Genomic DNA, 22,839 nt, shown 5'->3' with positions numbered 1-22,839 from the left:
AGCCAGACACCTGGTCTCAACTCAGGCTACAGGAGCCCTGGCAACAGGAACCAGAACCCACAGCTGGATCCAGCAGGGAGGGCCACAGCAGCAGTGGGCAGCAGACGGCAGGAACAGACAAGCCTGACCTTCAGGACAGGTGGTCAGGCTGAGGCTGGTGGAAAGTGAGGCACACAGGCCTTGGCTGGTGGTGCACTGGCTACTCAGGCCATGAGGACATGGACATTTTATGGTCAGAACTGCAGTCTTGGAAAGGAGGGTTGGGCTGAAGGAACACCTCCCTTATGATCCTAGAACTTCCTGATAGTGGAATTGGCGCACCTTGCTGCCAGTGAGCCCAGAGGGGCAGCAACAGATGTTGGTGAAGAATGGACAGAATGAGGGCTGGGTCTTTTCTCATTCCCTGGACTGTAACATTCAGTCTGGACAGTGCTACTACTTTAGTGCCATTGTCTCAGGGACAAGGAGCCAGGAAACAGCAAAAACCTGCCTCAGAAGAAGTGCTCTGGGAGCCAAGGAGGCCAGGAGCATCACAGACCAGTGGGATGCCTGGCTCATGATTCTCATTGCCACTGCCCTGTCCATGATTTGGTGACAGTGACTTACCATCTGGAGCTGACTCCCCACAGTAAGGCTTGATGTAGTAGACAAGTACATCACCACAGGGCAGAAGTCCCTGCCCCCCAAGGAGAGAGGCATCCTGACACAATAGCATCCAGTGTACAGAGGAGGGAGTGTCAGAAGGCTGGGGGAAACAGTGTGGGCTGCAGCTTACTTCACCCACTGCCAGGAACATCACAGATCCCAGCTGTCTGTGAGTCCCTGTAGGTCCTGGTGCAGGAGAACTAACAGGACAGTGACCTCTCAGTGGCTTTCTGGAACTGTCAGTCTGAAAGTCACCTGCTGTGGTGACATGCTGTTTGTGATCCAAGGCTCAGAGAGACAAAAGAGCAAGCCACAGCCACCACCTCTTACATCCCCGACTATCTCAGGGTCATGAGTTCTTGTTTTGCAAAGAAAAACGGGGGAGTTGGCGAGGTAAGAGGTGGTGGTAGTGGCTTGCTCTTTTGTCTCTCAGCTTCAGGCAAACTTGATTTGTTAGATCACAAACAATATATCACCACCACATACAGCCCTGACGTGCACTGTGAATCCAGCCAGGAATGGGCAGTAAGGGCACAGGGAGGAAGAGGTGGCAGAGGTGGAATGGAGTGTGGAGGTAGAGGCGGCCAGCACACAGTGGGTGGAATGCACAGGTGGGTACTGAAGATAAAGGGGGTGCCTGCACCTCAACATTCCTGTCTGTGGAAGGCTGGTGAGCTTTTGCTCCACTGGGTCAGCACCTGGAGTCAGGGTACTCTTACGTGCAAGCTACAGCATCTGAGCTAACAGAACTACAGAGTGGAGACAGGAGATTGCTGCCCAGGGACAAAGCCACAGCCATCATGAAAGAACAAATCCTGGTGCCCTGTCCCTTCGAGGATGAGAACAGTGACAACGCCATTTGTATATATCATGTATAATTCAAAATCTACACACACACACACACACACACACACACACACACACACACACGCACGCGCGCACGCACACACATGCACACGCACACACAGCACACGCACACGCACACGCACACACACACACGCACACACACACTCAGTGTTTGAGATGATAGCTGGCAGCTCAAGAATCCCAGGGTTGGCCTACGTACAACATCTTAATGTTTCACACTCTCAAAATGTACAGCGGTTGTCTGCCCATGAACACCATCCCAAGATATATCACCAATCCAAAAAACAAGAAATCAGATTTTGTGGGCAAAGAGGTCTCGATGCTTTTCTTACTATAACACATCCCATGGCATTATATGTGCATATCAGAATGACAGGACCCTTCCTGTGAAAACAGGGCAAGCCCTAAGGTTGACTCTGTGGAAAGAGCCTTGTGCACACCCAGCCATGGCAGCTCAGGCCCAGCCAGGACCCCGGAGGAGGCCTGATCATCTCTGAGCCCGACTGCTTCTCCTCACAGCAGGGACCTTCAGAGATGAGGATGACCTGGGAGGGTCCATGCAGAGAGCACACGGACACACAGCCTACTATCTCTTTCTCTCTGCTGCAGCCATGCTCCTACGTGCCCTTCCTCCCGACACGGTCATCCCCACATGGTTCCCTGGGATACCTTCCCCAGGTTACTGTGTTCAAGCCTTAATCCACCCTGGGATTCTAATTAATATACTGTCAGTCCCTCTCTGGGCAATGGCTTCCCTTCACCTTAGCACTAAGCTCTCTGGGTATCCTCGGCTTGTATAAACTTGCAGTTTCCATTACTCTCATCCATCCTATATGAGAAGGGCCTTGGTTCAAGGCAGAGACAGATATGAATGCCCTGAAAGCTGACTCTAGACCTACGATGTTGATAAGGTACCTGATCCCTCTGATGTTTTGGTTTCCCTTCTGAACAGTGGGCAGATGCTACACCATGTCTCGGGTTCGCCATCAGGACCAGCTGAGGCACAGGAGCTTGAGGCAGCAGGCATCACGCTCTCAGAGGACAGCAGTCTCCAAGTCCTGCTCGGCACATGGTCTTAACGACCTGATGCTCTGGGCTGGATGACTATAGGTTCACCGGAAGTTTTGAAAGGCTCACCTCACAGTGGGTCTGCTTACAAAGGGATGCCAACGACAGCTCTATAAACATCGACTCCCAGCTGCCAGTTTCAATGCCACCCTAACCTAGACTCCACTTAGGGTTTCACCAGATCAACTAAGTGTTGGGCCAACATTGAAAGATTCCTTCCAGAAGAGGCAGATGCCTCCTAGAGACAGGCTGCAGCTGGAGAGCAGACGGCGGCGGCAGCGCTGCACCCCCGGATCCTGCGGCTATTTTGGGAGGTGATCCTGCCCCCCAGCTAGCCATGAGTCACTACGAAACTGGGATTCCCCAGTGAGGGGGTGCCAACACCACTGCTCAGATCCAGACGAGTGGAAACTTCTTTCACTGCTGCCTGCTGCCATCAAAGCGACAGTGCACGGGCCACACAAACCACGGGGTGACAGGAGAACACCTAGAGAATGGGGTCAAGAGGACAGTCTGCTGCAGAGGGGTCCCAGGAGAACAGCCCACATGACAAGGGCACATTGCCACGAGGAAAGAGTGTGCCCACGTCGGAATCACAGACACCTGAGCAGTGGTCTATCCACTCACTGAAGGCTTACCTAGGGAGATGCCAGCTGCTATCCCCCCCCCACATAACCTCTAGGGTGATCCTGTCCCAGCAGCTACCTGCCCCAGCTTTCTGAACACAAGGGTGGGTGTGGACCCAAGGCCTCCATTTCCATGTCCAAAGCCAACCTCTCTCATGTCACCCCTATATCTCCGGCTTGTTCCATGTCCACTGCCCTGTCTTAGAGTTTGTTCCTACCCAGCAACCCTTTGTTTCTAATTATACTCCCTCCCAATACCCCAGGGGTCACCACGTCTGAGCATAGTGACAGGCACCCCGAGTCTCTGTCCCTTCTAGCTCCACTATAGGCTGGCCTTCACGAAACCCCATGATGAACTCAATCCAAATGTCCTCAGCAAGGCTGGGCAGTCCATGGTGACTCCTGCATCGCTTTCTGCTTCTGCTCTGTGCCCTGTGCCATAGAACACAACAAGCAATGGCTTCAAATGGCTCCTGGTGCCAGGATGCCCTTCCCAACTCAGGGTCCCCAACCCTACTAGACATTATATACCTATATCACTGCACAACACAGACCCGCACCAGCTTCACCTCTAATCAGCCCTCACGCTCACTTTAAAACACATCAGGGGTAGAGAAATAGCTCATTGGTAAGGTTCTTGCCATGGAAGCGTGGGGACCTGAGTTCTGATCCCTAGCACCCATTAAAAAAAACACATAAATTAGTCAGACAAATAATATCAAAATGGGTAAATGTTTTGACAAGCAGTTCATAAAACCACAGATGGCTAATAAGTGCATAAAATGCACAATTTTATGCACAATATATAAAATAAAAGTTAAAAACAACAACAACAAAACAGGTCACAGCATGTCATGCCTGTGGAGACAGGATGACCCTGGGGCTTGCTGGTCAGCCAGCCAAGCTGAGTCAGTGAGCTCTGAATCCAGTGTGAAACCCAAAAAATAAAGTGGAAAGAGATGGAGGAAGACACCATGGACCTCAATCCTTCACACACACACACACACACACACACACACACACACACACACACACATCGATGTAATGTCCTATTCAGAGAAGAAATGGAGAAAAGGAAATACATTTATGCAGGAGCTCAGACACGACCTCATCAGGAGACGGCATGAAAACTGCATTGCTCCACCTCCTCAGTCATCAGGATGACATCAGCAGCTAATGCACCAGGCCCCGAGGGATGCCATCGCATCACGGGGCAGATGTTTCTTGAAACACAGAAAGGATTCTTGGTAAGGATTTGGACAGAAAGAGGCTCTTTCTTCCCATCCAGAGCCCTTGTCTTCCAGGAAGCAGTCTGAGCACCTTTCCAACAAGATGCTTCATGTCTGTCCATGTGCCTCAGCCCACATTCTTGGGAGCAAGAGGGGACATTCAAGTGGAAGGAGCAAGTCTTCACTGCTCAGGGGCTGGCCCTTCATCTGCAGAACACTTACCCCAGGGATCAGGACAGAATCACCGGAAAAGCCCTCAGCACTGACCCTCCATGACCCTATCCCAGAATCCCTAGAGGCCCGAGGGATGGCTCTGCCAATGGCTGCCACGCACCCCTGCCCTCAGTGAGGAGTGGTGGTGGCAGAGGAGGATGGAGTCTGTTGGGGCCCAGGTGCCCTCTGAGCTGTACTATGGCTTCTGTGAGGCTCGCTATTTCCATTTGCCCGACACAGTGGCCCTGCCATCCTGTGTGAGAAAAGGGTGTTTCCAAGCTGCCCACAGAAGCCTGGGTCACCCTCTCCCCTTGCAGCAGGAGTCAAGGCCCCTGAGGTGCTAGGACTGGGAGGATCCCACTTTCAGTCACGTGGCACCCAGGCAGAGGCCAGCAGGCCAAGAACACCTGCCTCTCTAGACGAGTCCCAGGCTGCCTGAGAGGCGTCAACCTGACCTTAACACCTGGGGCCCTTCCCACTCTGCTCCCAATAGGGACAGCACTGAAATGGTCACAAGTCCCCAGACAAACATGAACTCCAGAGGGGCACTAGAGAATCCTCCAGGACCCTGCTGTCACACATGGTCTCAGGCACGTGGGACACAGACAGCCTGCCCTGTGGAGCTGGGCTCTCATCAAGTCCTGCAGAGGCACTTGCCGAGTGGCAGAGGGCAGCAAGCTTGGTACGGTAGTGCTGCCAAGGCGAGGGACAGGGTGCCCAGCCACAGCTGACGAGAGTGGAGATGGGACCTGCGACCATCACTGCTTGAGGGTGTCAACAGGGTGCCCCCATCATGGCTGCAAAGAGTGGAGGTGGGACCTTCCACTGTCATTGCTTAGTCCCTTCCTACTGGGGACATCCTAGTCATCACTGGTGGGACCGTAACATGGGCCATATAGGTACATTCTCTCATGGTAAGTTTTTGTCAAAAATGATGAATGTGACCAGGCAAGGTATCGCACCCACCTATCATCCTAAAATCTAGAAGGCTGAGACAGAAGTGTTGTGAGTTCAAGGCTATCCAAGGCTACATAGTGAAATTCTGTCTCAAAGACACCAACAAAATTTATACAAGTACCTCTTCTCAGATCACCAGACCCAATTCCAAGAACATGTTTTCCAAGCATCTCAAATAATATCACACACATACACACATACATGCATGCGCACTCACTCTCCTCCCTCTTTCACACAAACACACACACACACACACACACACACACACACACACACACACACGATGTCCACTATGGTGAAGGTACAGTGTGAAAACAGCCAGAGCCTCTATGTTGGCCCTGGTGTGGAAGGCTTGACAGACAGACTCTAGAATAAACAAAAGAGCATAACAATGAGTGGTCATGGCAAGCTCACACCATCTGCAAAAATCTGTCAGGAGATGGCTCAGTTGCTAACACTGACATTCAATCACAAGGGCCTGAGTTCAGATCCTCAGAACCCAGGTATGCTCGTCTGTTTACTACCCAGGTATCTGCTGGGAGGCAGAGACAGGAAGATCCCTGGGGCATCCTGCCAGCCTAGCCTCATTGGCAAGCCCAGGCCAATGAGAGACCAGTCTCAAAGGAGGTGAATGGATAGCATTCCTGGGGGCGGCACCCAAATTTGGCCTCTGACTTTACACATGTACACACACGTGGTCACAGCCACACCCCACCCTACCCACAAACTCACAAAGAAACCTGGGCTCCACCCAACCTTTGCCTCAAAACTGGCTTCTCCATGAATTAATGGTAGAGTCCTATCTGTCCTTGAACGGAATTCCTGCTCATCTCTCTCTGAAGGTCAAAGTTGAGCAAGTTAGAGATCTCAACCTGAAAAGGTGGTCACCTCCAGTTACCCAACCAGATACTCAAAGAGTTGAGGGGCAGGATCCATAGCTACAATTCAGCCCACACCAGCTGCCTCAATGGAAAGCAAACTGTGAGCTTAGTGTGGAACCCCAGTGGGTTCCTGAAGAGGAAGGGAGTCTACCCGTAGACACAGCTCTGAAGGGGGAGGGAGTCCATCTGTGGACGCAGCTGCAGACATGCCTGAGAGGCCACGCTGAGCTCAGGGCCTGTCCTCTCCCAGGTCCAGTCCTACACGCCCATCCCTGCCCGCCACGGATCCCACAGCTCTTTCCCATCATCCACAAGTGGCAGCGTCTGTTCCCAGCCCTGCGGTACCAGCTGTGCTTAGTGCTGGAATTAGGTAATTTAATTAAGCTTTCTGTACATTGACTGCCTGATTTACTATGGTTAGAAAAGGAACATGTCATTTCTATGAAAGCCAAGTGGAACACTCTGGAGCCAGGGCTAGGAAGCTTCCAAGGCTGCTGTGGGGTGAGTGTGGGGCTGAATGTAAGGATGGGGTGTCATAAATGCCCGGGGCAATCTGTGCAGACTGCTCTGGGTGGCCATGCTCTCACACCTCTTGTGGAAGATGTGTCAAGGCTGTTCCCACTCGGAGCTCCTACCTGGAACACTGGATGTGTGGCTGGGTAAAGCATCTGAAGCAGGGACAGCCATGTGTGATTTCATGTCCTAAGCAACCTAGTGACAGATCTTCAGGGCTTGGAGCTGAGGTGGGGCTCTGCCCTGTAGCCGTATGCACCACAGAGGGCCACACAAGGACAGTGAGGAAGTCTCTGTGGCTAAACCGAATTGCAGTGGTAATGGAGAAAGGGTCTCAAAGGAGGAGAGGCACCACTGGTCCAGCTGTCCAGGGTCCTCGGAGCTCCCACATCTCCTTCCCTCCCCAGCTTCTCCCAGACACCCGCATCCTGGGCAGTACATGAAGATCAGGGTGAGCATTTATAGAAACCCCACAGGCCTCCTAGAACCAGCTCTGTAGAAACAGCTTCTCCCTAGCTGTGAGACACCACACACCTCCCTTTGTGTCTCTGAGCCCCTGCTTTCTTGTCTGTGAACACTTAATGATAGCATTTGCACCTGCTCATTGAGTGAAATGAGAAGGCACATGTGGCTTCAACAAATGTCAGCTTGAGAGCATGACCACAGTGGTCATACCTACAGGTTTAAGTCTCAAGGCCCAGGAGAGCAGGGCTTTGCTAAAGTCAGTCCCAACAGGTGGGGGTCACCTACCCATATGGCCAGCTCCAGCTAGTTAAGGGACCTCACCTGGGTTCTCTCCATCCAGGACTTGCAAACAGGTGGCCTCAAAACACCTGTCGCCTGTCCCTGGGGTTTGGGAATCACACTTTAGAGACATGAGTGGCAGCTGGTGGCATGCTATACCCTTTTCCCAGACACACTATGCCATCCTCTAGATTCCCAATTGCATGGAAAACTATAGCAAGTGGCTTTTCTGCAGGACTCAGGGGACATGGACACTGCACAGATACTGAACCAAGGCTCTCGGCCTCTCCTCTGCTCGGACATGCTCAGGCTCTACCTCCTGAGCTCCACGCACAGGCAGGCTCCCCCTCTCTGCATGCTGTCTCTCTTGTTCAGAGGGATAAAGCTTTGCATCTGTTCTAGGCTTATGCTCCAGCTAAACTCTTCCCCTGAAGCTCTTTGTCATTTGCTTCCCTCCATTCAAGAGCTGAACAGGTCAGACCCTCCCAGCTCCCTCACTGCTCTGCTGACCCGGGCGGGCGGTCCTGCCTTCCCAGACTGCACCACTCACCTGTCCTTCCAGACTGCTGCCTGCCTCTGCCCCGCACACACACACACATATACACATGCACACACACACATACACATATACACACAAGCATATACACATACTCAGACATGCATGCATAGACACACACACATACATGCACTCGTACACATGCTCATACACAAGCATATATTCACTAATACATACACATACATGCATACACACAAAGAGAAAGATTCTTGTCTCCTGACTTCCTTTGGGTTTCTGCAATAAAATCTTATGAGAGTTTTGGGGGTTGGGCATGTAACGCCATTACACAGTTTTTGAGCACGAACGGTGTAGACATCTGCATCACTGTCAGAAGGTTGGACCTGCCTGCAGACCTGGAGGTGGAGCAGGAGAAGGAGCCAAGGCCATGGCAGGACACCTGGGTGAAGCAGACCTGAGCTCAGTTTGCTGGAGATTGCTGATCAACAACTGGAAGTCCCAGCAACCAGGCTCAGGATTGCCTGGGATCAAAGGTCAGCCAGACTTCCTTTTTGCATTCTGACATACAAAAATGGAGGTACTGAAGAGAGCCCTCCCAGGGTGGCCAATGGCTTGATGCTAGCTTCCCAACCACACCACTACACCCTTGATTAGACCAGCGTCTGCAATGTCCCCCCTCTGCCCCACTGATTCCAAGAGCCCCCTTCCCTCCAGGCAGGGGTGAGCACATGCTTCCTGACTTGGCTTCACATATGGGCTCCATCCCCTCACAGGTGGGACCCTGAGCATTGAGAGCAATATTGAGATCAATAGCCAGCATTGCCCAGGTGCTTTCTCTGCCAGGAAGATGCACCAGGAGGGAGTACGGTAAAGATGAGGGTGAGGCTGTTGCTGAGACAATGGTGACGAGGAAGAAGAGGATGTGATAAAGATATTGATGAAGACGATGGCAATGTGGGAGAGGATTGGACACTGAGACTGTGACAATGGAAACAAAGCTGAAGGCCATGATCACCAAGGATGCTCACGATGTCATAAAGGTTTGGCAAAGACGGCCAAAGGCACCACACTCACTCCAAATAACTGGGAAACCGTGTGACTTAGGTGCTGCTCTGGGGGTTGGATTCCAGCTAGGGAGCAAGAGACTCCTCTCTGTCACAGTGGAAACATCCTCAGACAGACTGGGGATGGACACAAATGCCCTGGACACACGAGACACAGGGCTCCAGCTAAGACAGCACTGTCCTTGGCTGCAGGGCAAGGCCAAGTAGGACAACACAGGGATGGCATCTCAGGAAAGCAGCTCAGACTGCCCGACTCCTGTTCTCACCACCTCCGCTTACTGGTTTTCTTCCGCAGGAGTCCCCCAGAATCCTGCCCACAGCCTGGCCCACTTTACAAGGAGGGAGTGAGCACCTGCTGTGGAGGAACCAACATTGCTGACCAGCTTTTGTTGCCTGAGCCAAGCCCTACTCCCCGGCACCACACACAGACTCCCAGCAAACTGGGATCTGAAGGAGGGGGAGTCACACTGCACCCCCTTTCAGGGAAGAGAGTGGGGACCAGGTGAGGCCGCACACTGAGTCAACCACGCTCCAGAATTCGCTGAGTAGATTGCTCACTCCCAGACAAGAACACACTGCTCAAAACAGAAACACAAGCTGGGCACGGTAGCTCACAGCTGTGACCCCAGCTCTCAGGAGGTACAGACAGGAGGACCAGAAGTTCAAGAGCATCCCCAGTGAAAGTGAGGCTACCTTGGGCTAAATGAGAGCCCATCTTAAAAAATAAAATAAAATTAGAAAACTCAGAAACAGAGAGGGAGGCAACAGCAAGGGGCTGGGGCTGGAGACTGTGGTGGGTGTGACTATGAACAAATGCATTACACACATGCATGCAATTGTGCCATTAACAGATGCAAATAAACTCACTTACATGCACACTAGCTCATCTCCATGGATTCCAATGTGTGACCCCAGGCCAGCTACAGTCCATATGTGCTGTGGTATCCACACAATGCTTTTGAAAATTCACACAGAATCTTAATATTTAAATGAAGGATGTTCCATGTAAGTTTCTTCAGTTTATATAAAGAACTCCCAAATTCTTAAAAATTCAGTAACAATAAACCCTGTTTTAGCAGTTAGGAGGGCTTACCCCTTACTGCTCTTGAAGACCAGAGTTCAGTTCCCAACGCTGTGCATGGAGTGGCTGACAACCACCTGTAATTAAAGGGGATCCTTCTTCTGGCCTGCAAGGGCACCTGCATGCATATGCACATACATGCACATATAAGTGTGTGCATGTGTGCATGTACACACACACACACACACACACACACACACACACACACAGAGAGAGACATAGAGAGAGAACAAAAACTTTCTAGTTAGGTCTGTTGCCCACATATCCATATTAACAAATAAGAAGTATATACCCATCAAAGACTTGAGGTTCACAGCTCTGAGGTGTAGCTAGCTCCAAGACCACTTCAGTCTAACAGGAAGTATACCCATTCCAATTTAGGTGCACCTACTACAACTGAACTCACCCCTAGAGTCCTGTGTGTGTCCACTATCTGTGTCCACTGAAAGCCCAAGGTATACTTCTGAACACACCAGTCACATGTCAAATCTGTAAACAGGACCCTCACACCTCAATGTGCCTGAAAACCTGCCACACAGAGGAAGGTATTCATCCAGTGCACATTCATTCTGTAGAACTCAATTCTTGTCCCTTCTGACTGATGTATTCTAGTAATTCATCCCTCTTCCTCAAAAAAGTACAAAAATCACTTGACTATTCATGTCTGTCCATCTACCTATCACATATCTACTCACCTGTCTACTTATCCATTTGTCAATCCATCCATTCTTCCATCCATTTGCCCATTCATCCATCCATTTGTCTATCCTCATTCATCTGTCCATCCATCACTCTATATAGCCACTTAAAAATTATCTACTCATCTGTTAATTTTTCCAATTGTCTTTCCATCTACCCTTTCATCTAACTGTACAATGATCCATCACCCATCCATCCTCTCACCATTTTTTCCATCCAGGTACCATCCAACTAGCCAACTCATCTTTTGATCCCATTTCCCAAGCATAGTCTATCCCACCCATCTTTTGGGCAGGGATTATCTGGGAGCCTATGTTGTTCTAGGCTCTGAGAAAGGTCCTTCTTTCAGCAGTCTACTTCTCACATGGAAATCAGGTAAGCTAGAGGACAGCCAGGGATGGGACAAGACCAGGTGCTGCATGAAGATGAAGGAAATGGACTCCATAGGTACCAGGTTCTACTCTTGTCTGTACCCAGCTGCTGACTGGCTATCAGAAGTCTTTCCCAGGTTCTCACATACAGCCAGGATTACAAGGCCCATCATACAGGAACTGAATGCTGTAATGCACATTGTGCCCTCGTTATAAACCAAGTGCCCTGGCCACACAGGGCTCATGAGAGGTGAAGTTCCTTTAGGCACAGGAAACGGCTGCCCCCGCAGGATGCATGGGGCTCCTAGAAGATTCTCAAGCACATAGCTTTGACATGGAAAGTGCTGCTTGCAGCTTTGGGGCCACTGTGAACCCTTGAGAGCACCTCACCCTGCCTGACTTCTTCCTACTAGTGGGACTCTGCTGTTGAGTTAGCTGTTTGTCCAAGAGCTACTTGGAGCATAGAGAGTTCTTGATTTGTCAACTCATTCACTGTCTGAAAGTCCCTTGGATGCCTCCATCCTCCTAGAAAATGCGAAATCCAAATATCAGGAAGTTGTATGCACTCTTCCAAGGAGTGTCTTGCATGCTATGGTCCATGCTGGGGACATTATGCCTTCCCTGCTAAAGCCTAAACAATAACAAGGACCCTAAGGACCCTTTGGCATAGCATCAGGTCAAACTTGTGAGCCCTGGGCCTTTGATCCTGGAGAACTCAGTCCCTATCCCCACATCCACCACTGAAGGACATCTCAGCCATGCAAACAGAAGCACATGGCTCCTCACATGAAAAACCTGAACTCTCTACTCTCTCAGGAAGGCCCCCTGATAGGATCACACAGGCTTCCAGGACAAATCAACAGGCATTTCCTGGGGCTGTATTTTCAAAGGAAGCCAAATGCCATGATTTCCAGGAGATGGACAGTTTAGTATCCAGACCACCCTGGAGCTGGTTCTGGTCATGATCATGAACAGCCATCACCCACTGTCCATCATCAAAGAAATTATGCTAGACCAGAGTGAAGATGCTGGGGTGGGAGTCAGCCCACCAAGTGTGCGAGGAAATGAGAAATCTAACAAATGTCAGACTGGCCCGGAGCCCTGATCTCCAGCTCAGTCACCTGCATAGCTTCATTTTACTTGGACGGAGCGCCCCAGCCATGCCAAACGCCAGAGCCCCCCACAGGCCTATTTTCCTGTCCCTCATGCAACCTCCCTCAAGCTTCCCTCCTCCTTCCTACATTCTCCTCTGGCGTACGCCACATCGTGTCCCCAAGCTGGAAGATCCTCTCCTCTCACCACTGTTCCCACTCCTTCTGAGTTCTCATTCTGTAGCTACGGCCTCTACACTGAACTGCTCCCTCCCAGACAGAGGCTCCTAAGTCTCAGGCAGCTGCTAAAACTTCTAAGATCCACAAGGCCCCTTCTGAGGGTTACACCAGCAGTGACAATGGCTGAGGAGAGAGAGAAAGATGGAGGTACAGGACACACACACACACACACACACACACACACACACACACACACACATACACTTCCCAGGAGCATTCTGTTAGGACTCTTTGGGTAACCTGTCATGTTTCTCAGACCTTGTTTCACAACAATGTACCAGCTACAGGGACCTACTTAGAGTACCAAGTCCCCAGCAGTACAGAGTGAGCAGAATCCAGCTAGGATGCTCAGACTGAGGGTGTTACAGGGAGCTGGGACAAGGTGATAGAGACAGAGTGGAGCCATGCCAACTGGGGTAGAGGGTGGAATCTGTAGGGTTAGAGAGAAGACTTAGCAGTTACGAGCACTCCATCCAGAGGACCTGGGTTTAATTCCCAGCACCCACATGGCAGCTCACAACTGTCTATAAGTCTAGTTCCAGGGGATCCAACACCCTCACAGAGACAAATGTGCACATAAAATACAAAATAAATAAATTTTTTTTTTTTTTTTAAAAAAACAGGTCTCTCTGGGGCAGTGACGTTAAGCTGACCAGAAGCAGCATGTGCATGCCTGGAGCCCCAGGAGACGGTCACCTATGGACCCTCCAGCAGTTACCCGTGACCAGGCAGGCACAGGCCCTGCTGCCCACAGGCCCATTACTTGACCATATACCTTCCTATTCATTGAAGTCAGGCCTGAGTATCACACCTACCTCTGATGCCCACTGTCGTGATATTTTATCTGCGACAATTCCTGCAGGCTAATCTTTACCCCCTGGAGCCTTCTGCAGGCAGCTGGTCCATCTAGCTGGCCCACATGCAGTGGCTTACTGATATCTCTGTGAATAGATCTGCTCATGCTGCCCACTAGCACCCATCAGCTGCACATTGCAGGAACTTGAACTTTCTGTAGTTGGGTGGACACCATGACAGGCATTCAGATGCAAGGGCATTTGAAACGGTTGGGTAACCTGGGCCCACTCTCCTGCGCCTTCACCTTCTCCGTAGTGTGAGCATCACGTTCTGGCTGGCCGCTATGGGTCCACCGAGGGTACCAGCCTCTGGAAGGAGGACACCATGAGGGTGACATTTAGTGCCTGGTGACACGGTGAGGCCATATTGCACGCTGTCACCTGTGACTCGCACTCATTTCTCAGCAAGAGGCAAAACAGTGTTATGGGATGCTGTGACATTATTAAGGGCACAGGTACGATGTCCCACACCATGCTGCACTGAGAGTGGGGTCCCAGACTTGCAGACACTGGTAGACTATCCAGTACACAAGGATGTGATGTTACCAATCCCATTAATATAGCTGTATCAGACTGTGGATTTTAGACACAGGACATCATCAGCTGCCTGAACATGGGTGTGTGCAGAGCTCCTGAAGCCTCAGCATCAGCAGCTGCTTGGTGATTAGGAGTTGGGCACTGAGGTCAGAGATCTTACTGAGATGTTGTGGCCATGACCCGAGTCCTTTCTTCCTCCACAGAGCAAGAGAGGTGCTCCCCTACAGGGCTGTGGTCAGAGCTGAAGGCCACCGGCACCATGCCAGCCTGTAAGAGTACTGCTGTGGACAGAGGGTCACGTACCAAGCCCCAGCAGCACCAGTACCCTGGTAGGACCCAGATCATCCCCCGCTTGGCCTAGTACAGGCAGTGTCTCTCATCACAAACCCTCGGGGGAGGCTGTCTCCAGTGTGTTCTGTTTCGAGATCTTAATGTGCACTGAGGCGAAAGCATTGAGCATGGCTGTCACACTATGTCCTGCTCCTACTGAGCACAAGGACAGTTGTGGGGTGTGAAGCCACCTCCTGACAATGTTTTATTCCCATAGGACATTGATCTGCAGAAGGAGCACTGGAGAAGTCAAAGGAGAAGCCAGCGTGTGTCTGGGCTGCACATTCTATACACATGCAACACACATGTCACTTGTGAGGATGCAATGTGGAAGCAGGAATGGATGGTGTCCACACTGCAGTGAGAAAGGGGACCCAGAGGATCCAGGACAACTTGACTTGAGGACACTTCTCTCTTCAAGCCTGGACTTGGGGTTCCCTACCACTCCCATCTACACTGGCTGTCCCAGCTCAGGGCTAAGATGGTGTCAACCTCGTAGGCTTGCTCTGGGAATGCATCCCCCAACAGAAATCACTACGGGTTTCACCTGGCATTGACCTTAGTACAAGTCAGAAATCCAGAAAGGCTCAGAGACAATACTGGACTAGCCTGTGAAGGACAGAGTGGCCAAAGCCCACAGGGAAAGATCAAAGTTGCTTGTTCTATGAACAACATTCCTTTGTCTCCTTGGAGACTCAAAATGAATGAATGACTGAGGAATCCTGTCCCTTCTCCACGCTCTCCTGCCCATCTGTTCTCAGCTTCTGGGGTACAGGTAAGTTCACATGTATTAACACAGATGGCCATGCAGCTCAGTGGCAAGCCAGGGAGGCTGACAGCCTGGCTAGGCTGGGCACTGTTATTTAATCCCCTCTTACAATTGATATGTCCACACAGCACTGCTCAAGCATTACATTTAAAGATCTATTATGTAAGTGTCTTGTAAAGTGGGCAGGAGAATCCCTTTGTTGTTACATAATGTTTATGTACACTGTTACCCGGGTGCCTCCTCCACACATACCTTTAGGAAACCTCACCACCCTCCATCCATGGTCTCTTGGGGTCCACTGTAGTATCAGACAATTAGTTCACATTTAGGTCTTATTCCTCCCTTTTTTTTCTTATTTTTTTTCTTTTTTTAAAATACATGTTTTTTGGTTGTTTTAAATATTTTCAACACTTGGCATTACCATTTTGAAACATTTTTACATTTGACACAAACAATCCATAAAAAGAAAATATATAAGCCTCAGTTATATTCCCAAACCATCATTGCTGCCTTATCTGAACTGTGAGGTTCTTGAAGTCAAGAGTCTCTTCATGCTGGGAGAGAAAATACGCCGACATTCCTATCCAATGCAATGATGTCACATCACTGTTGCCCATGGACACCAGGGGCAGGGCTGTAACAGGGAAGCCTTGGCCTAGAGGACACTGGACAACAGAGTGTCCAGTACACCAACATGGCCACCATCAAAGAGGAGGTGTTCCTATCGAAATTTTCAAATCTAAAAATAGACTTCGAAACTATACATAAAACTGTGTCCATAGCAATAAACAGAAGCAAAAAGTGCCTACACCAGGAGCTTAAACACAGCACACACTTCACAGGATAGAACACATTAGTCACAGGCAGCTGTGCACTTCACCCTGGACTTCTTGTGGACAAAGCAATAAAGGTTAACACAATTAATTATAAAATGTGCATTACCCTTCAAATAGCAACAGGCTAAGCAGAAACACAGAGCACTTTGATACTAAAGCTCAGAGGATTGTCTCCAGGGGTCTTAGGGAGGTCACAACAGAGCACAAAGTGGCAGTGACACTGGGGGGGCAGAGCCTGTTAAGGTGCCGATCCTGGGGAGATGGTTCAATGGGTGAAGCATGTCCTGAACAGGCACGGACCTGAGAGTCCTCAGAACCCACATAAAGCCAGACACGGTGCACATCAGTAACCCCAGCACTGAAGTGAGATGGGAGGCGAAGACTGGTTCAAACCAGCTAGCCTGGTGTAAATGGTAGCAATGACAGGAGACCCTGCATCAAACAAGGTGGGGACAACACCTGAGGCTGTCCTCAGACCTCCACACTTGCACTGTGGCACGTGCTTCCTCCATGTGTGTGCATACTCACAGAAACACTCTCTTCTCTCTCTCTCTCTCTCTCTCTCTCTCTCTCTCTCTCTCTCTCTCTCTCTCTCTCTCCCTCCAGCCCCCTCCCCCATCCTACCCACTTAGGAGATGAGAGGGGGTTCTGGAGGTCTGCACTTCACAAGCCTCCTGAGAACCAGATAAGAGAACCAGAAAGCATGGGAGGAACAATTACCCACCAAGTCCCTGCCATGTACTTCTGGAGGCACCATGGGGCTTGCCCTGTGAAGGGATGAGTGGCTAAAGGCCTCGGTGCACACCCCACACCCCACATAAAGGGATAACAACAGAGCACAAAGTAGCAGTGAGTTTCAGAGCAACATTGCTTCTTGTCTCATCGGACTGATGGCAGAGACCACATTGCTTGGCCACACCCTTTCCTATGAGTCTAGTTGCTTCCAGTGGGAGCAGTGTTGAGTTTAAGCTTGTTAACACAACTGGCCACCTGGCTTGGTGGTGTGTTCATTTTCCTCATAAGAAAACTGGAGCTATGCAGAGTACCCACCCCAGGGCACGTGTGCAAGCCTTCAAGGAGATTGTGAGTACACAGCACCAAACAAGCAAAATGGACTGAGCAACAGCTACCTTATGACCATGGCTGTCTCCGAGGCTGATGTTCACAGGACCGGATTTAAAGCACCCAAGGTGAACTGGGCTCACACCCATTCAACGTCAGGGCAGGAGAGAGACTCAAAGCGAACACCCTCTGAAGTCTGTTAACAATGTAACCTCTGCCTATGCGGTGGATGTGCATACTCCAGACAGGACTGGCTTTTGAGCAACTAGAAGCAGCAGATGTTTTTCCTGTTAAGTCTAGATTACATATTTCCAAAGCCCTGTGTCCACGGACTCAAGAGCTTGCACCATGCCTGGCCTCCTTTGCAACCTCAGCAGAATGTGTGACCACGAAGCACATCATCCGGCGAGGGAGCAGTGCCCAGTTTACACACCACCCTTGGTTGCATCACACAACCCCCAAAATGCTGCAGAGTTCTGGTGAACAAGGTGAGAGGCAGCTGGCTGGTGGTGCGAGTGTGCCTGGCACTGTTTTCCTTGAGCCCCTGCGTTCTCCCTGGGCCCAGGGGTAGCAGTCTGTTCTGGATGCAGCAGAACACAGTGTACAGAGAGAAGTTAGGATCATTTAACTGCTGTGCTAATGTGCTAAGCGCCAACCCCTGGAGGAGGCTACTGAGCTCTAATCAGCCTCTCACTCAGCCCCAGAACAAAGGCCTCCCCCAGGGAGCTGAACAAGAAGCCATACAATGTATCACTCCAGAGGCGCCTGTCCAGAGTCTCGTCCCAGGCAAGCCATCACTAACTGTCTAGGCACAAGGCCGTCATGGGCTCTAAGGCCACTTGGGTTACTGGCACCTGTGGCCCTGTTTATTCAATTCTCAGGAAGCCTGTTGGGGGCTTCTATAGCTTGTGCCTATGACAAGCAGCCCATGAGGACACCTGGCCATGACAGTAGCAGTTCTCAGTCAGTACCTCCTGCCAGGAATGTGATCTTGTTCCTCTTAAGTGACCTGGAATCTTAAAAAAGCTACCAGCCCCCACTGTCCCCACTTTACAAAGTGGGGGAACCCCTGGCCATGGCTGAGACAGGGCATTGCCATCTAAATCTACCTTTCTGAGGACACGCTCACTTCTGGATATTTTCACAAAGTATCTCCCACCTCTAACCTATGTGGGGGAAGTTCGCATCCCTTCTACTGCCCCCTAGGGGTGTAGACATCCTTGCTCCAGACATAGTGTTTCGGCCAGGGCTCTGAGCACACCCCACATGAAGCCGAAACCCACAGAAGACAGCTCCACCTGGTGACTCAGACAGCACACCTCGATGCCTTACTGTCCAGCATGCTTCACCGGAGGCTGGCTGGGTACTCCGCGACTGTCTGATTCCTACGCCCACTTCTCCTCCCACAGCACCCTGGCAAGACACTTCACCCGCTCACTCCCCAAGTGTAATGAACAAGAAGTGAGGGCACCTCGCCGTCACTCCGGAGCTGCCAGGATTACCTAGATGGAAGCAGATAACCTTAACTGGCAGCATGCAGTACCCGAGAGTGACAGCCAGCACACACTTGTGCCTCCAGGCCTGGGGAGTTGAGGCAGGAGGGTCTGGAGAACAACCCAAGCTACAATATGAGACCCTATCCGTGGTGTCTTTATACTTAATGTTTTTGAGGAAGGTGTGTGGACAGGACCAAGGGGGCACTGTAGTGGGTGGCTGTCTGAGCCGTGCCCTGAAGCACCGCCCCTAGAGCGGCAGCTGCGGCTCTTACACCTGCCTATGACCTTGAGGTACCTGCTCCTGGGGCACGGTCACCAGGGACCCTTAAGACCCGGGATGCATGTATGCCCTCTCTCTTGGATACCTTGTGGTTTTGGATGCTGAGATCTTGGACTGAGCTGTTCAGGATGAGATATAGCTCAGCTTTCCTGGACCCTACAGTAAATCTCCCCCAAATAACTAATCTCCATGGATTAATTCCATTAGGGCACACAGGCCTTTGCTTGTGATTCCCAGGAATCACACTGGGATTTCACACTGCCATGTGAAACCAGGACCCTGCACGCTCACCCACATGCATTTGAAGGGCAAGCTCAACAACCCTGAAGGAAGGGATGGGCATCATCACAGACCTTCAACTCCTACAGAGGGGACCCCAACCTCACTGTGGGACCCAGACCGGGCCTGGAGGATATGAACGGATGGGAGGCAAGGAGCATGTCACTCAGGGAAACCCCAGAGCACACAGAAGATAAAAATTTTAAGATTTTGAAATAGCAAAATAAAACACTATGGAAACCCCAAACACTCTTGGGAATACCATTGATGATGTGTTGCCATGGCAACCAGAGGCTGGATTGTTCAGCAGTAGAATGTGGAAGGTCCTAAGATGGCACACAGGCAGAGGGCTAATTAGACTGTTCCTGCAGGGAAGATACAGAGACACCAGAGGCCACCTCTAACCTCCAGGGGAGACTCACCGTCTGCTGCTCTCTGTATCTAACTCTGGAATGCTTTTCCATTTTCAGATGTAGTGGCAAGCAACTGAGAAAGCTACACAGTATCCTAGAGTCTAAAATTAGTATCCAGTTCTGTGAGCAGAGGGGAATCCCGGTCCTAGAAATTCCCAAACCAAGTAGCTCCACAGCTTCCAGGCCCACCCTTCCCAGCTAAGCTGTTCGCAGCTTCTCTGCAGCCCACCCTCCACAGTCCCACTCCTGAGGGGCTGTGCATCCCTACTGGCTGCAGGTGATTGACAGCCCCACCCTCCACAGTCCCACTCCTGAGGGGCTGTGCAGCCCTCCTGGCTGCAGGTGATTGACAGCCCCGCCCTCCAAAGTCCCACTCCTGAGGGGCTGTGCAGCCCTACTGGGTGCAGGTGATTGACAGCCCCACCCTCTACAGTCCCACTCCTGAGGGGCTGTGCAGCCCTACTGGGTGCAGGTGATTGACAGCCCCGCCCTCCATAGCTCCTCCCTCTATAACCCTGCAACCCTGCCTTCTGTACTCCAAGACCAGGCAGTTCCCCTCTGACCCGATACACAGCACAGTCTGTCCTCATCCAGGGCGAGTGACCACCAGGTTACCGAGCAACCGTCACCTGGTGGCCTTCAGGGACTGTATGACATCACTTTTTCTTGTGGACCGCAGACAAGACTTTGAGGCAAGGGGAGGAGAGCCTGGCCCAATCTGTGACTTAGTGCAGGGATTGTTAGTGTATTCCTCATCTTGTAGCACATAGGAAGTGATGCACATTCTGTCCCCCAAAGTGTGACACTGTATGTAGACATTCATGTAAGTATAGCTTTTCCAACAGACTCAGATGATCTAGCAAGGCTGGACCCATGTTCTTAGAGGGAGATAACTAGGTGGAAGCTGTGTGGAGTAGTATGTAGCCAGTCTCACCACAGAAAACATGTCCTCAGCAATTTGGTCCAGGCCCTCCCTCCCTCCTTCACACATCTCCCTTGACTCATGCAGATCACTGGTTCACCTTGGGGTATTTTAGGGATAACTGAGAAAGTTTTGATTGTCCCAGGGAACATGAAGGCAGAGGCCAGGGATGCTGCTGAGCCACAGGCACACGGGCAACCCCATCAGAGAGATATTTGTCCCCATGCAGTGTCAAGGGCTGAATGACCTGCTGCAGACCCTGCATCTATCTATATGCCCCGCCCAGCACTGGGCAGAGGCCTCTGCATTAGTCTGCATATAACTACTTACTTGGATAGCTTCATTTCTATCTGCTGTCGGATCTCCTGCCTCTCCTCATCAGTCCTCCTGGGGAAGATGTTCCGGTCCTCCAGCTCCTGCTTGCTCGGCCGGTTCCTCAGCTTCACCGCCAGCAGCTCCTTCTTGCATTTCCTTGGCAACGTTCCTGTGAGACCCACCAGGATGAGAAACATATCTTAGAGGACTGGCTTCCTGTAGCCTTCAGTGGATGCAGTCAGGAGTTTGGACTGGGGACCAGGGGCTGAAACCGGAAGCCCACACATGCTACACTGTGCTGCTTTCCAGAGGCTCAATGGGCAGGGCAAGGTGCATGATGCCACATGGTGGGTCATTAGGCCCCCATTCAGGGGTTACATGCTCCACAGTAGGGATTATTCAGGAACTAGACACTTGGGTGGTCATGGCCCACATTGCCTTTCAAAGCCATCTGCACTCGGGCCATGAATTGCAGAGAATCTCTACCTGTGGTGGCTGTGACTCCAGCCCTGGGTAAAGCTGACTTCTCACCCCAGTGCCTTCCACTGTCTAACCGCATATGTGTACTTTCGGTACTGAGAGCATGCCACCCAAGCTCCTCTGCCTGCCCCCTGCCCTGCTGACACTGCCGATAGATGCCCTCTCTCTGGACGGAGGACACCACTGGGTCAGTCTCCATCATGACCCAGCACCTTGTCTGTCTTCCCTTGACCAACATCTCTGTTAACCGCTGGTCATCGTCTGTCTCCTTCACTAACTAGACTGTGGTTCAATGAAAGCCACTCTCCTCAGAGAGACATGTGGACAGCAGAGGCACTCACTGAAGAATATTGCAAGTGCATGAATGACCAGGCTGGCCCTGGGTCTGCCTGGTTGAGCTGCATCTTAGCATTTGTACATGCGCATGCACACCATAAACAACGCTTAAGAAATAAACAGCCTGAGACAGAGCCAGCACACACTGTGCAGCAGAAACACGAAACAAGCAAATACATAGAACATGATCCTTTAGGAGGAATGCGGGAGACAAAACACAAAACAGAACTCTGCTGGACCTGAGTTTCTAATGGGAAGTTGTTCATCACATGCCTTAGAGAGAAAGAAAAAGTTATTGCAAGTCACTTGGGCATGGATTCCAGTCTGAGTCTGCTTTACCAGCTTTGCCAATGATGGTATCCTCACAGTCTCATTTCTCACAGTCTGAAGAAGCCATACACAGTTTTAGTTGGTGTTTCTGCCCATTATTAAGGATGCAGAAGCTATAGTGACTTAATGACCTTAACACATTTCAAGGATCTAGGGATGAAGCCTTCATGAATGTCAGGGGCTGCTCCCTAGTGAAGGAAAAATGGCCATTCTCTAGCCACTGCAGCATGTTCAACCACAAAACTCCACTGACTGTGTGGCATCCTCAAATTTAGTGAGGTGTGTCTTAAAGTCACTGTGAATGTCTGTAACACAAATCTTAACAGGTCTTATTAATAAAAACAAACCTGGAGCCAGGTACTGGGGTCAATGCTGGAAGATCAGAGAAGCAGAACAAGCCACAGCCACCTCACCTCACCAGTTTCTCAGCTGACCCTGTTTCCTCAGACTGAAAGCCTCTGAATCCTCATCCAAATGGATCTCAGCTGAACTGCTTCTCAAAAGCCTGAAAGCTTAACCAGCTCTAGTTCCTGGTCCTCACGTCTTTTATACCTTTCTGCTTTCTGCCATCACTTCCTTGGATTAAAGGCATGTGTCATCATGCCCAGCGTTTCCAGTGTGGCTTTGAACTCACAGAGATCCGAATGGATCTCTGCCTCCCAAGTGCTAGGATTAAAGGCATGCGCCACTGCCACCCTTCTTCTGCTATGGCTTGCTATTAGCTCTGAACCACAGGCACTTTTATTTATTAACATACAAATAAAATCACATCTCAGCACAAATAAAATATCACCATA

At 50.8% G+C, this 22,839-nt stretch overlaps 1 protein-coding gene across 5 annotated transcripts in view; it reads right to left on the bottom strand.

Moving 5' to 3' along the window:
• Phactr3 (phosphatase and actin regulator 3) overlaps nucleotides 1-22,839 on the bottom strand; it is a 232,203-nt gene that overhangs the window by 11,331 nt on the left and 198,033 nt on the right. For all 5 annotated transcript variants that reach the window (XM_028857283.2, XM_028857282.2, XM_028857284.2 and 2 more), the window contains exon 8: nucleotides 20,912-21,065. In XM_028857283.2, coding sequence (XP_028713116.1) covers nucleotides 20,912-21,065 — 154 coding nt within the window. The remainder of the gene's footprint in view (nucleotides 1-20,911; nucleotides 21,066-22,839) is intronic.

Source organism: Peromyscus leucopus, chromosome 4 (genome assembly GCF_004664715.2).
Source record: "Peromyscus leucopus breed LL Stock chromosome 4, UCI_PerLeu_2.1, whole genome shotgun sequence".
Lineage (NCBI taxonomy): Eukaryota > Metazoa > Chordata > Mammalia > Rodentia > Cricetidae > Peromyscus > Peromyscus leucopus.
The sequence above is the reverse complement of the archived record's forward strand: the minus strand, read 5'-3'. Positions and strand labels throughout refer to the sequence as shown.